Source organism: Agelaius tricolor, unplaced genomic scaffold (genome assembly GCF_023055355.1).
Source record: "Agelaius tricolor isolate 1412-34295 unplaced genomic scaffold, bAgeTri1.0.p SCAF_16, whole genome shotgun sequence".
Lineage (NCBI taxonomy): Eukaryota > Metazoa > Chordata > Aves > Passeriformes > Icteridae > Agelaius > Agelaius tricolor.
The window spans coordinates 370,864-383,651 of record NW_027269276.1 but is presented as its reverse complement, the minus strand read 5'-3'; the positions used below and the strand labels follow the sequence as shown (position 1 = coordinate 383,651).

Sequence of the window (12,788 nt, the reverse complement as noted above, 5' to 3'; positions counted from 1 at the left end):
GCGTTGCCATGGTATTGCGCGGTTCCGCCGCCGCCGAGTTCCGGCCGCGCCGCGCCCGGGCGTTCCGGTGGCGCCGCGGCCCCCGCCATGGCCCTCGCCGGGCGGCGCGACGCGCCCGAGCCGCCGGACTTCGGCATCCTGAAGCGGCTGGCCCGAGACCAGCTCGTCTACCTGCTGGAGCAGGTCCGGGGCATCCCCCAGCGGGGCGGGCATCCCCCAGCGGGGCGGGCATCCCGCAGCGGGGCGGGCGCAGGGGGTCGGCGGCATCGGCGCCGGTCCCGGGCGGGGGTCGGGAGCCGGGGCGGGAGCCGGGGCGGGCGCGGCTCGGGGCAGCCGCCGGGTGCCGGCCCATGCCCGCCTGCCCGCAGCTGCCCGGCAAGAAGGACCTGTTCATCGAGGCCGACCTGATGAGCCCCCTGGACCGCATCGCCAACGTGTCCATCCTGAAGGTACCGCGGGGCCGCTCGGGCCGCCCGGGCCCGCCGCCCGCCGCCGCCCGCGCCCACCCCGCGCCTGTCCCCGCAGCAGCACGACGTGGACAAGCTGTACAAGGTGGAGACACGACCGGCCCCCGGCGCCAGCGATCAGTGAGTGCCCGGGCAGGGCTGCGGGGCCCGGGCAGGGCAGGGAGGGTCCCGCGGCCCGGCCCGGTACGAGCGGCCCTGGCCCCTCTCGGTGCAGGTTCTGCTTCCTGGTGCGGCCGCGGGTCAGGACCATGAGGTTCATCGCCGGTGAGTCCGGCCGGCCCGCTGCCGGGGCCGGTGCTCTGCCCGAGGGGCGCGGGGCGAGCGGGCTCTGCGAGCCGCGGGGAGCCGTGCCGGGCGGGGGGCGGCTGTGCAGGGGCTCTGCGGGGTGTCCACAGATATCGTCAACGCTGACAAGATGTCGGGGAGGAGCAGGAAGTACAAAATCATCTTCAGCCCCCAGAAGGTCAGTGGGACCCACGGTGATGCCCATTCCCCCGTCACTCGGTGCCCGCCCAGTCTGTGCATCTTCCACTCCTCTATAGGCACCAAAAATTGTTTGTTTTTAACTCAGAAATGTTTAAGTAAACCCAAGTGTTGTGACACTGGGACAGCGCTGGGCCCCTGCAGAGCTTTGCCAGCTCAGAGCCTGCCTGGCCCTGAGGGTCTCCCCTTCCTTCCCTTCCAGTTCTATGCCTGCGAGATGGTGCTGGAGGAAGAGGGGGTCTTTGGTGGTGAGTGGGTCTGCAGGGCTGGCTCAGGGGAGCTGACACCCGAGGATCCCAGTTATATCCCAGCGCCGGGATCCCCATGTGGGCAGGACAGGAGGGTGGGCAGAGAACGCGGGTTCTCTCGAGGCTGGCTGCCACCCTGCAGGCAGATGTGTGCCCACGCAGCACAGCCCCTCCCTTCTGCCCAAGGAGAGGAGAGAGAGTCCTGCCCCCATCCTGTCTGGAGCTCCACAGGCCCTGGTTGGGGCTGCTGTGATTCTTGGGGCTCTTCCTGTCCAGGGCTGCATAACTGTCCCCTGTCCCTGTCCCGCACACAGATGTCACCTGTGATGAATGGTCCTTCTACCTGCTGCCCCTGGATGAGGACATCATTAGCATGGAGCTGCCCGAGTTCTTCCGTGACTACTTTCTGGTCAGTGGGACGTGTGGGGGGTGACAGCCCCTCCTGTCCCCCCTGCCTCACTGGGGCTGGGGACATGGTGCTGTTCAGAGGGGACGGGTGTGGTGCCCTGCTCAGCCCTCAGTCTGCACCACGGGCCCTGTCTGCTCCCAGGAGCAGCTTTTGTTGGGCAGTGGTGGCTCAGCCCCGAGCTGGCCCCTGTGCCCCTGGCTGAGCAGCTTGGGGCAGTTCCCACTGTGTGTTGGGGATGGAGCTCCCAGCCCCTGTCCTGCCCTGCCCTGGCAGCCCTTCCCAGGCAGCTGCCCACACTCCCTGCCTGCTCCCCAGGAGGGAGATCACCGCTGGATCAATCCCATTGCCAGAGCCCTGCAGCTGCTGAACTCCCTCTATGGCCCCTTTGGGAAGACCCACGGCATCGGCCGCTGTGCCAAGGTGGGGCTGGCACGGGAGGCCCATTGGGGCTGCAGCTGGCAGGGACCTGGGCCCCGTCAGCCACAGGGCAGCATGTCAGCACAGAGGTGTCACTGCCCGTGCCTCCTCCGGGGCGGGTTTTGGGGGTGCTGTGTGCCAAGGTGGGCAGCACAGGGGCGGCTGCTGCTCGCTGGGTGTGGTGGAGCCCCCATGTCCCGAGGGTGGGAGCGTTTGTGCCTGGCCTTGGCTGTGAGCCCCACTGTGTGCCCGGGCCCTGGGTGGGAGCCTGGGCTGTCCCCCGCCTTGGCACCCTCTGCCCCTCACAGATGAGCTACGAGCTGTGGCGGGACCTGGAGGAGGAGAGCGATGGCGAAGGGCAGGGCAGGAAGCCTGAGATTGGACACGTGTTCCTCATGGACAGAGGTGGGCTGAGGCAGGGGCAGCACCGGGGCAGCATGTGTCCCAGAGGGGCAGGGAGAGCCCCTGGGGACAGCAGGAGGAGCGGGAGGGCAGCCTGGCTCTGGCTCTCCCTGCAGACACCGACTACGTGACAGCACTCTGCTCCCAAGTGGTCTACGAGGGGCTCGTGGACGACACCTTCCGCATCAAGTGTGGTACGGGGCTCGGGCAGGGCGAGGGGCAGCACGGGGCTCTGCACTCACAGTGGAGCAGAATGGGGCTCTGCACTCTCAGCACGGGGCTCTGCCCTCACAGAGGGGCAGAACAGGGCTCTGCACTCTCAGCACGGGGCTCTGCACTCACAGTGGAGCAGAATGGGGCTCTGCACTCTCAGCACGGGGCTCTGCACTCACAGTGGAGCAGAATGGGGCTCTGCACTCACCTGGCCAGTGTCTGCAGGGTTTGTGCCTGGCATTGTCAGGCATGGTGCTGTTCGTACAGGGACAGTCCCAGTGTGGGGTGCTGCTGGAGGTCATCCTCACTTTTCCCAAGAGTCTGGGCTGGCATCCCCTGTCTCTGCTGCCTCTTACAGCAAGGCTTGTGCATGTGGGAGTGTTGCTATGTCTGGACAGGGCAGCTCTTCACTTTTCCCTGCAGGCAGTGTGGATTTTGGGCCAGATGTCACCTCTTCTGACAAGAGTATTAAAGTGCTGCTCAATTCCCAGGACAAAGTGAGTCCTCACAAGCCTCCGGGGATCTCCTTGGTGGGAGGAGGCAGAGTGAACCATCTCCCCCCTAAGACCGAGTAGGGGTGGCTGGGGGCTGCTGGGCCCTTGGAGCATGGGTTCAGGCACAGAGCAGAGAAACCTGGTGCAGCTCCACTTCTGAACCTGTCAGAGTCCCTGCATGCAGGGCTGTGTCACAGAGGAGTGCTTTAAGGTCACTAAGGGAATCCCCAGCACAGGTATCCACAAAAACAGGTTTAATACAAAAGCTGCAGCTTGACAAAATTCGTTGGCAAAGTTTTAAATGGTAAAGCACACAGATGAAAAAAATTATAAATCAATCCATCCAAACCAAAATCAAACCCAAAAATATCTCCGTGGAGATGGAGGTGGGAAATGAGGCGGGTATCAAAAGGATAGGAAAGAAATACAGCAGACTCTCCTGTTGAGTCACAAGGTTCATAGTCATTTTCCATCCTGGCCACAATTCAGGTTGGTATATTACTATGGAATTTGACAATGAAAATATGACTCCACTTGGGTCTATATTCAGGTTACAAAAATAATTTTCCCAGGCTGTTTATTAAAAGACAGTAGCTGGTTAGACAGTACTAGTTCCTAGGAAGAGAGAGTGTTTCTGCTGAGCTGGGGAGGACCCAGATGCTGTTCACCAGGGCTGACCCCTGAGGAGCATTTCTGAGACCATGGTGTGGCCTGGCTCCGAGGGACACACTGACACTGCTGTGCTGCCAGCCGGGTTCTGGGGCATGGGGAGGCACGTGGCCAGCGGGTGTGTGGCCCTGGGCTCTGCGTCCCCGGGGCTGCAGCTGGCTGGGCCCTGGCAGCTGTGCTGCTCGCACAGGTGTTCAGCCAGATCCGGAATGAGCACTTCTCCAACGTGTTTGGCTTCCTGAGCCAGAAGTCACGGAACCTGCAGGCACAGTATGACGTGAGTGTCACCCTGGGATATGTGTGGCATTGTCCCCCAGTGCAGCCTGGCCACCATCCCCCAGTGCAGCCTGGCCACCATCCCCCAGTGCAGCCTGGTCTCAGCCCCTGCTCTCCCTCCCTCCCTCCCGCAGCGGCGCCGGGGCATGGACATCAAGCAGATGAAGGACTTTGTGTCCCAGGAGCTGAAGGGACTGAAGCAGGAGCATCGCCTGCTGAGCCTGCGTAGGAACCAAGGGGCAGGAGGGGCCCTCGGCTGTACTGCTGGGGCTGGGGGGAAAGCAGGGGCTGGGGGCCCTGGATGTGCCCAGCAGGGATGGGGCAGGGGCTGGGGGCCTGTGCTAACAGTGCCTGCAGAGCCCTCTCCCCTCCAAAGCCGCTGTGTCTCTTGGCCATGTAGATATTGGTGCCTGTGAATCTATCATGAAAAAGAAAACCAAGCAGGACTTCCAGGAGACCATCAAGGCTGAACACTGTGAGTGCTGCTCCATCTGTGCCTGCCCCAGTCTGAGCCATGGCCTCGCTAGCCCCAGGCCCACCACCCTCATGCCTGGGTGTGCCCTGTGTGGCCCCGTCCTCCCAGCCCCTTTTGGGGGTGTCTCAAGATCCTCAGTAGGGTCAGGCTGCACTCTGTGAGAGGGACTGTGTGGTGGGGCCCGTTCCCTTGGGTGCTGGGAGGGCAGCAGAGCCCAGTGTGCTGGCAAGAGCCCTAGGGTGACGCTGCCCGTGCCCCTGCCGCAGCACTGCTGGAGGGCTTTGACATCCGTGAGAGCACCAGCTTCATCGAGGAGCACATCGACCGCCAGGTGAGAGCAGGGGCTGCAGCAGGAGCATGCAGCGTGCTGCCCCCTGACCCCGCTCCCACAGGTGCCCCTGACCCCCATTCCCACAGGTGTCCCCCGTTGAGAGCCTGCGCCTCATGTGCCTCCTGTCCATCACTGAAAATGGTGAGTGCCCCACTCTGCCGGGCCACAGGGCACCCCGCCCCAGCCTGGCACTCAGCTCACCTGGTGCTCCCCGCAGGTCTCATCCCCAAGGACTACCGCTCCCTGAAAACCCAGTACCTGCAGGTGAGCGAGAGCTGGGCTGGGTGGGGTCCCCTCCCTGCGCTCCTGGCCACGAGGGGCTGGGCCCTGCCTGCAGGGGCTCCACATGAGCCCCAGCACAGCCCCTGCCTGCACAGCCCCTCCCTGAGCCCCAGGCTCCACCTGCCCCTGCCCTGTGCCTGCTGGGGCTCTGGGCAGGCTGTACCTCACCGCAGCGGGGCCAGCCCGTGTGCTGCCCGTGCTCACTGATCTGATGCTGCTCCCCGCTCACAGAGCTACGGGCCTGAGCACTTGCTGACCTTCCACAACCTCAAGCGCATCGGGCTGCTGACCGAGCAGGCAGCTGGGGAGACCCTGACAGCCGTGGAGAGCAAAGTCAGCAAGCTGGTGACAGACCGTGCTGCAGGTGAGCCAGCCCCTGCCCTGTGTCCTGGAGCCCAGGAAGGGGAGCTGCTGGCCCAGGTCTGGCTGGAGGCACGTGGCAAGTGATGGTGCTGCAGGCAGGGCAGGGCAGGGGACTCTGCTCTGGGGGGACCAGGGCTGGCAGCCACCATGGCCATTCTCCAGAGCACACAGCTCTGCACAGCTCTGCCAGCCTGGCTCTGGCGTCCAGACAGAGCCTCTCAAGATGTTTCTCCTTGTCATGTTTTCCAGGAAAGATCACAGATGCATTCAGTTCTTTAGCCAGGAAGAGCAATTTCCGAGCCATAAGCAAGAAGCTGGGGTTGGTACGTCCTCAAGGGGTGCTGGCTGGACACAGTGCCACAGAGCACAGAGCTCTGCTTAGCCCGTGCCCAGGCTGCAGGCTTGGCACCCCAGGGGGACACAGCTCAGGGCCAGAGCTGCTGCAGCTGCTCCAGGCAGCCTGGGGGCTTCTCCTTGGGGCTGGGGGCCACTGCCAGCTTCCCACTCTGCCCTGGCCCTGTGCGTGCTGGGGCTTTCCTTGCCCCCTTCAGACACTGCAGTGGCACTGGGCAGGCAGCCCCGTGTCCTCCATCCTAGGCAGAGGTCCTAGGGTGCTGGCAAGGTGACATTTCTGGGACATTTCGGGGACATTTCTGTCCCTGGCTCCTGCTGCACAGCCCACCCAGGCCATGTGATGCTGGCTCTGGCATGGTGGAGACAGAGCCATGCTCCGAGTGTCTGTGTCTCCTCACCCCTGCACCTCTGAGGGGGAACGAGGCACCCTTGGTGTCACCTGTCACTGCAGATCCCTCGGCTGGATGGCGAGTATGATCTCAAAATGCCTCGGGACATGGCCTATGTCTTTGGCGGGGCCTATGTGCCCCTGAGCTGCAAGATCATCGAGCAGGTGAGCTCATCTGCCGTGGGGCAGAGCCGGGCACATCCCCTCAGCCCCAGCCTCCTCTGGGGAGCCCAGCAGGGTCCCTCCGCCCAGGGCCAGGGCTGGTGGTGGCCATCTGCTCTGAGAGCCCCCTGAGCAGAGCCCAGCAGCCAGCCCGACCCTGCCGTGCCGTTCCTCAGGTGCTGGAGCGCCGAGGCTGGCAGGGCCTGGAGGAGGTCGTGCGGCTGCTCAATGGCAACGAGTTCTCTGTGTCAGGTAGTGGGGCTGGGGCGGCAGGGCTGGGGGGATACAGGCATTCAGCCTCCTCATGGGGGCTCGCATGGCCTACAGCGCCCTTCCCTCTGCAGACAGCGCCGTGGAGGACAACCCCGCCGGGGACTGCCAGCGCGTCATCCTCGCCGTGTTCCTGGGCGGCTGCACCTTCTCTGAGATCGCGGCCCTCCGCTTCCTGGGCAAGGAGAGAGGTAGGAGCGGCCTGGGCAGGGCAGGAGGCCGGGGCTGCCCCGCAGCCAGGCAGGCTCCGTGCTCTGTGCTCCGTGCCGGCTGGAGCCCGCGGGGACGGGGCTGGCAGTGCCGGCGCTGCCCGGCTGGGGCACCGACGGGCCTTTCCTGCAGGGTGCAAGTTCATCTTCCTGACCACGGCCATCACCAACAGCGCCCGCATGATGGAGGCCATGATCGAGGCCAAGGCCTGAACCCTGAGGGCAGCCTGCCAGTAAAGATTCTAATGACAACGACCCGGCCTGCGCCTGTCTGTGTGTGAGCGCGACCCGCGGGGCAGCCTTGAGGCCGGGGCCGCTGCGGGCCGGGCGGGCCCGGTGGAAGCCGTGGCGCAGGGGACGCGCGGACCCCGCCCGGGCGCGGTCACGGTGCGCTTTCCAAATGCGGCCGCGCGGGGGCGCCGTTACCCGCGCAGGACGCGGCGGCGGTCTCGCTCCGGATTGGCTGGCAGCGCCCAAGGCTCTGCACTCCCATTGGCTGCGGGCGGCTTGGGGCGGGACGGGGCGCGGCCTGGGTGGCGGTTGTGGGCGGGGCCGCGGCGGCGCGGCAGCCAGTCAGCGCGGCCGGGGCAGTTCGAATCGGCGGCGCGCGGCGATGGAGCGCGGAGCGGTGAGGAAAAGGTGCGAGACCGGAGCCGGGATAACGGGGATAACCGGGATAACAGGGGGACACTGGGGCCGGGAACCGGGGCGAACCGGGACTCGGGGCTGGGGCGCGGCGGGGCGGAGGCGCTGCGGAGCGCGGTGTGAGGTGCCGGCGGGACGGGCGTGGCTCGGAGGCTCTCGGGCCCCGGCCCGGCTGTGCCGCTGACGGCCCCGCCGTGCCCAGCGAGGTGCTGGCGAACGAGGCCGTGTCCTGCCTGAACCGCGCCATGGCGGCGCTGCGGGACATCTGGGAAGAGATCGGCATTCCCGAGGAGCAGCGCCTGGAGCGCACGGATGTCGTCAGGAAGCACATCAAGGTGAGGGGCGCCGGTTCTTCTGTTGGGCCGCGCACCTGCTGCATGCAGCGGCAGCCCGCGACCCGAGCAGCTCGGAGTGAGCCCACCCAGTGCCGCTCTCTCGGGGCTCCAGCACGGGGCCGGGGCTGCCGGGAGCGCCGGGGGTCCCTGCCCGGCTGTTACCGCGCCTCTGCCCCCGCCCTGCGCAGCCCCGGGATCCCCCCACCAAGCTCGGGCTCAGCCGTGGGTCCCTCGCGGTGGTCCCGCTGCCCTGCCCGCTCTGCCTCTAACCACACCCGTGCTGCAGAGCCTCCTGGACATGATGGTGGCGGAGGAGGAAAGCCTGAAGGAGCGTCTGCTGAAGAGCATCGCCCTGTGCCGGAAGGAGCTGGACACCCTGTGCAGGGAGCTCCAGCTGGGCCCCTTTGAGGTGAGGCAGGGGATCCTGGGGTCTGCCTGGCCTCTGCCTGTGTGTCCCAAGAGGCGAGAGCTTAGAAGGCAAATATCTATTTAAAACTGCTTTTCTGGGTGCTTGGTAGAGCCGAGGGCTTTGTGGCTCCTCACAGGGCAGGCATTGGTAGGTGGCTGTGTGGTCCTCTCCAGCACCTTGTTTGGGGTGTTGCTGATGTTCGTGCACCTTTCTGGGGAACATCTACTCACACCCAGGCCTGGTGGCCGCAGTCTTTGTATAAAAACCTGAAGCATGAGCCAGGTGCTGGAGAAGTGTGGAACAGAGCTGATTTCTGGCCTCTTGCAGACGGAGGAAAGTACCATCCTGCAGATGGAGAAGAACCTGCGCACGTGTGTGGAGGTGCTGCAGAAGCAGAAGCAGGACCGCAAGCAGGAGCTGAAGGCCCTGCAGGAGCAGGACCGGGCCCTGTGTGACATCCTGTGCACAGCCCTGTTCACCATCGACACCAGCAGCGTGCCCAGCCTGGATGACCTGGACCGCTACCGGCGCCACGTGGCCTCCCTCAACAGCCTGAAGGTGAGCCTGGGGCTCAGGGGTCGCTGAGGCACCCACAGGGGGCCCCTGGTTCTGACACTGCCCCACCCCAGGAGCAAAGGCGGGAAGAATTTGTCAGCCACAAGCGTCAGATCATTCTGCTCATGGAGGAGCTGGACCACACCCCGGACACCAGCTTTGAGCAGGACGTGGTGTGTGAGGACGAGGAGGCGTTCTGCCTGTCCGAGGACAACATCATGGCCCTCCAAAACCTGCTGCAGCAGGTATGCAGTGCCCTGAGCCAGTGCTGGGGCTGCCATCACGATGTAAGAGCAGCCGCTGGGTTTTGGCAAGGCTGCTGTGTGTTAGAGCAGCCTTCCAGGGGCACTGAGGAGCTCTCGTGTGCCACGGTGAGGCTCTGTGGGTGCAGCAGAGCCAGAGGCTGTGCTGACCCCGCACTCCCCTCCCTGCGTGCAGCTGGAAGGGCGGCGGGCCCTGAACGAGGCGGTGTGCGCGGAGCTGCGCGCCCGGATCCTGGCGCTCTGGGAACGGCTGCAGATCCCCCAGGAGCAGAGAGACTCCTCGGCCGTGCACCTGGCCGGCTCCAGAGCCCGAACCAGGAGAGCTGTAAGACCCTGCTGTGCTCACGGTGGCAGGGCTGGGGCAGCAGCCTCAGGGGCTCTCGTGCTCCTGGCTGCTCAGTGAGGGGTGAGGGGAGCGGGGCAAATTCTGCCTTCGTGCAGGGAGGAGCTGGAGGCTGGTGTGGCAGCTGCCTCTTCTAGAGAGTGGCTCATGCAGAAGATGAACCCTGTTCTCCCCTCTCCTCCTTGACCTTGCTCTGTTCTGGGGGGCAGCTGCAGCAGGAGGTGGACCAACTGGAGGAGCTGAAGCTGCAGAACATGAAATCCGTCATCCACGCCATCCGGGCAGAGCTGGCTGACTACTGGGACAAATGCTTCTACAGCCAAGAGCAGAGGGAAAGGTTCAGCCCTTTCTATGATGGTGGGTGCTGGCTGGGTAGGCAGATCTGGGGAGGGATCCCAGGGCTTCCAGCAGCCCCCTGACCTGGTTCTTGTGCCCCGCCAGAGGATTACACAGAGACCCTGCTCGAGCTGCATGACGCTGAGGTGGGCAAGATGAAGATCTACTATGAAACACACAAAGATCTGTTTGAGGCTGTTCGGAAGTGGGAGGAGAACTGGAAGCTGTTCCTGGAGCTGGAGGTATTGTCCAGGCAGGAGCATGGGGAGCCGTGGGTCAGGGTGTACCTCTGCTCCCCTGGGACAGCGCTCTGGAAGGAGCAGGGAGTCATGGGGGGCCAGGGCAGGGATGAGGTGCTGTGTTTCAAGCACTGGGGTGTTTGTGCAGGGCTGGCTTCTCTGGGGCCTTCACCATGTGAGGCTGAGGGGAGTGGGTGGTGTGTCTGTCTCTCTTGACCACCCTGCTCTACCAGCGTAAAGCAAATGACCCCAGTCGCTTCACCAATCGAGGAGGAAACCTTTTGAAGGAGGAGAAGCAGCGAGCAAAGCTGCAGAAGACGCTGTCTAGGGTAGGTCCAGCCCTGGGGAAGGACCTGTGGTCCCACTGACCACAGGAAAAGAAATCCTTGGGTGTGGGGACATCTGCGTTCAGGGCAGCCCCTACACTGCCCTCGTGTCCTGATCAGCTGCAGGAGGAGCTGGAGAAGAAGGTCCAGACCTGGGAGGAGGAGTTCAAGGGAGCTTTCCTGGTGAAGGGGCAGCAGTTCATGGAGTATGTGTCAGAGCAGTGGCAGCAGTACTGGCTGGAGAAGGAGAAGGAGAAGCAGGAGCGGGTGAGTAGAGAGCTGAGCATGTTGGCTTCTGCCTGAGAATGCCAGCCTAGGGGTGTCCCTGCTGGGCCCCAGCCACTGCCCTGGGCTCTGCCAGCTCATTCCCAGCATGGAAGCAGCAGGCAGTGGGGCTGGTGCCCACTGTGTCACATCTGCATGGGCCAAGCACTTTTATGGCCCCAGCTGTGCCAGAGGTGACACTTGGCTCTGGCCACATGTGACTCTGTGCTGAAGTTCCTGCTGCGTGGCCGTGCCAGGCTGTCAGCAGGGAGCCTGGCGGTGTCACACTGTCAGCAGCCCCTGGTGCTCAGTGTGTGAGTGCAGGCGTGTCCCACAGCACCTGAAGAAGAGCCGGGAGATGGAGGCAGAGATGCTCTACGGCAGCGCCCCGCGCACGCCCATCAAGCGGCGCATGCTCAGCCCCCACACACCTGCCAAAGTAAGCAAGGTAAAATGTCCCTGCTGGGCTGGGCTGGGTGTGCCTGGAGCACAGCCTCGGGCTGGCCTCGGCCCCGTGGGGATGGGAAGGGAAGGTGTCCTGTGTGACGTGTGCTCTGCTCTCTCCTCAGCTCCATGGCACCTCCAGCGCCAGCACCATGTCCAACACCACTGTTCGCTCAGCCTTTGGGGGAGCCATCTCCCACTCGCCCACCTCTCGGCTCCCACCCTCCGGGAAGAAGGTGAGGGGCCTTGGGGGCTCCCTGCCGGGGCTGGGCTGCAAGGGACAGGTCAGCTGAGGTGGTGCAGCTCTTCTGCTGTCACCCTGTGGTTCACCGCCTCCTCTGCTAAGCTCGTGGGGGACAGAAGCCCCTGTTTGTCTGCAGTCTGCTCTGTGGGGCTGTGGCCATCCTGCTGGGGTGTTTCTGGGACCTGAGGGAGGAGGAGGAGGGTGCCAGAAAATCTTATTCCAGCCTGTTTTTCTAGTACACCTCTTCCTTAGTTCTGAGCTTGAGGGACCTTCAAAACGTGTGGGCTGCCAGACAGGGCCTGAACATCCTTGGGTAGTGAGTGGCATCCCTGCCTATGGCAGAGGGGCAGAACAAAATGGGCTTTAAAGTTCCTTCTCACCCACATCATTGCAGGATTCTGTGATTCTGTGCTGTATGTTTCAGGGGCCAGAACTAAACGCCAGAGTCTGGAGAGCTCTTGGAGCCTGACACTGCTCTGGCTCCTCAGAGTGGAGGGTGCTCTCCTGCCTGTGCTCCGTTCCTGCATCCCGTAACTGTCACCTCTCCCCACAGTTCAGCCGGGCCCGGACCCCCACCCGGCCGGCAGTGAAGCCCCCCCGACGCAGGCTGAGGGAGCAGAACAAGGAGAACGTGTCGCAGCTGGACGGAACCACCCTGAGCGGTGGGTGCACCCCCAGAGCCCCTGCCCAGCGTAACCACAGCGTTAGTTCTGTTGCCAGCACCTATTCTGAGTTTGCGGTAATTCACCTCTTCTAACCCCCCTGTCACTGCACAGCACAGGACCTTTGCTCCCTCCTGTGTCCCCCCCGTGTGTCCCCCTGTGTCTCCTCTGCTCCTGCCCCTGCCTGTGACTTCCCATGGAGAGCTTCTGGCAGAGCTGGTGGCAGAGGGCCCTGAGCAGCGCTGGGGACGGGCCCGTGCAGGGACAGCTCCAAGGCAGAGCCCCTGAGCATAGAGGGGCTGCTTTCCTCTCTCAGGATGGGGGACCCTGGGGGCCCTGGCCAGCTTCTGTCCTCCCATCAGGCTGGGCTAAGCCAGAGATTTACCATTGTGTGATACTAACAAAAGTTTTCTACTCTTTATACATTTCAGTAAAGAAAGGCATTAATGTTCATTGGCTACAAGTTACATAATACAATTTGTATTCCATCTCCCTTTGGCAGCCTGGCCTGCCTCTCTCTGTCCCCTCTGAGCTGTGAGGCAGCAGCCCCCTCCCTTCCCTCATCCCTCTCGTTTCCCCGCTTGTTTCCACAGCGCCAACTCTCAAAGGCTTCCAGCTTTGAAAGCACCTCCCGTGTTCTCAACTCCACCACCAACAATGCCGCATGATGCAGCCCTGCTCCGGCAGCAATGCAGGGTCTGCAGCACCTCCCGCTCCTGGATAACGCTCCCCTCCGTTGCTGCTTTAGAAATGTGCTTTTATTTAAAAAAAATTTCTAGATGTTGTGAATAAAGTCCTTGTACAGCCCCAG

The 12,788-nt window shown here is 63.6% G+C and overlaps 2 protein-coding genes across 6 annotated transcripts; both read left to right on the top strand.

Moving 5' to 3' along the window:
• The first annotated feature begins 2 nt into the window (after positions 1-2).
• On the top strand, positions 3-7,167 carry VPS33B (VPS33B late endosome and lysosome associated). 2 transcript variants are annotated; one of them, XM_071441052.1, is made up of 23 exons: positions 3-183; positions 369-449; positions 529-587; positions 682-731; positions 863-930; positions 1,153-1,198; positions 1,513-1,607; positions 1,923-2,027; positions 2,333-2,429; positions 2,543-2,620; positions 3,063-3,136; positions 3,993-4,079; positions 4,213-4,303; positions 4,479-4,553; positions 4,820-4,884; positions 4,971-5,025; positions 5,102-5,148; positions 5,398-5,530; positions 5,779-5,852; positions 6,335-6,436; positions 6,610-6,685; positions 6,778-6,894; positions 7,046-7,167. In XM_071441052.1, exons 1-23 carry the CDS (start codon positions 88-90, stop codon positions 7,123-7,125), a joined length of 1,851 nt encoding a protein of 616 aa, XP_071297153.1. In that variant the 5' UTR covers positions 3-87; the 3' UTR covers positions 7,126-7,167. The 2 variants fall into 2 exon arrangements, with proteins under 2 accessions (XP_071297153.1, XP_071297152.1); XM_071441051.1 differs by having other exon boundaries at positions 4-183; positions 526-587.
• A 2-nt stretch (positions 7,168-7,169) lies between these two features.
• Positions 7,170-12,784, top strand: PRC1 (protein regulator of cytokinesis 1). 4 transcript variants are annotated; one of them, XM_071441046.1, is made up of 14 exons: positions 7,170-7,551; positions 7,760-7,892; positions 8,179-8,301; positions 8,629-8,859; positions 8,931-9,101; positions 9,295-9,444; positions 9,672-9,819; positions 9,904-10,040; positions 10,271-10,366; positions 10,484-10,630; positions 10,965-11,075; positions 11,197-11,307; positions 11,869-12,054; positions 12,571-12,784. In XM_071441046.1, exons 1-14 carry the CDS (start codon positions 7,313-7,315, stop codon positions 12,643-12,645), a joined length of 2,058 nt encoding a protein of 685 aa, XP_071297147.1. In that variant the 5' UTR covers positions 7,170-7,312; the 3' UTR covers positions 12,646-12,784. The 4 variants fall into 4 exon arrangements, with proteins under 4 accessions (XP_071297147.1, XP_071297149.1, XP_071297150.1 ...); XM_071441048.1 differs by having other exon boundaries at positions 7,283-7,551; positions 10,965-11,066; XM_071441049.1 differs by having other exon boundaries at positions 7,283-7,551; positions 11,869-11,977.
• The last annotated feature ends 4 nt before the right edge of the window (positions 12,785-12,788 follow it).

Coding starts and splice junctions, on each gene's coding strand:
- VPS33B (XM_071441051.1), top strand. CDS start 88: ATGGCCCTCGCCGGGCGGCGCGACGCGCCCGAGCCGCCGGACTTCGGC. Junction 732..862: donor GACCATGAGGTTCATCGCCG/GTGAGTCCGGCC, acceptor GGGTGTCCACAG/ATATCGTCAACGCTGACAAG. Junction 2,430..2,542: donor CGTGTTCCTCATGGACAGAG/GTGGGCTGAGGC, acceptor CTCTCCCTGCAG/ACACCGACTACGTGACAGCA.
- PRC1 (XM_071441046.1), top strand. CDS start 7,313: ATGCGGCCGCGCGGGGGCGCCGTTACCCGCGCAGGACGCGGCGGCGGT. Junction 9,820..9,903: donor GTTCAGCCCTTTCTATGATG/GTGGGTGCTGGC, acceptor GTGCCCCGCCAG/AGGATTACACAGAGACCCTG. Junction 10,631..10,964: donor AGAAGGAGAAGCAGGAGCGG/GTGAGTAGAGAG, acceptor CGTGTCCCACAG/CACCTGAAGAAGAGCCGGGA.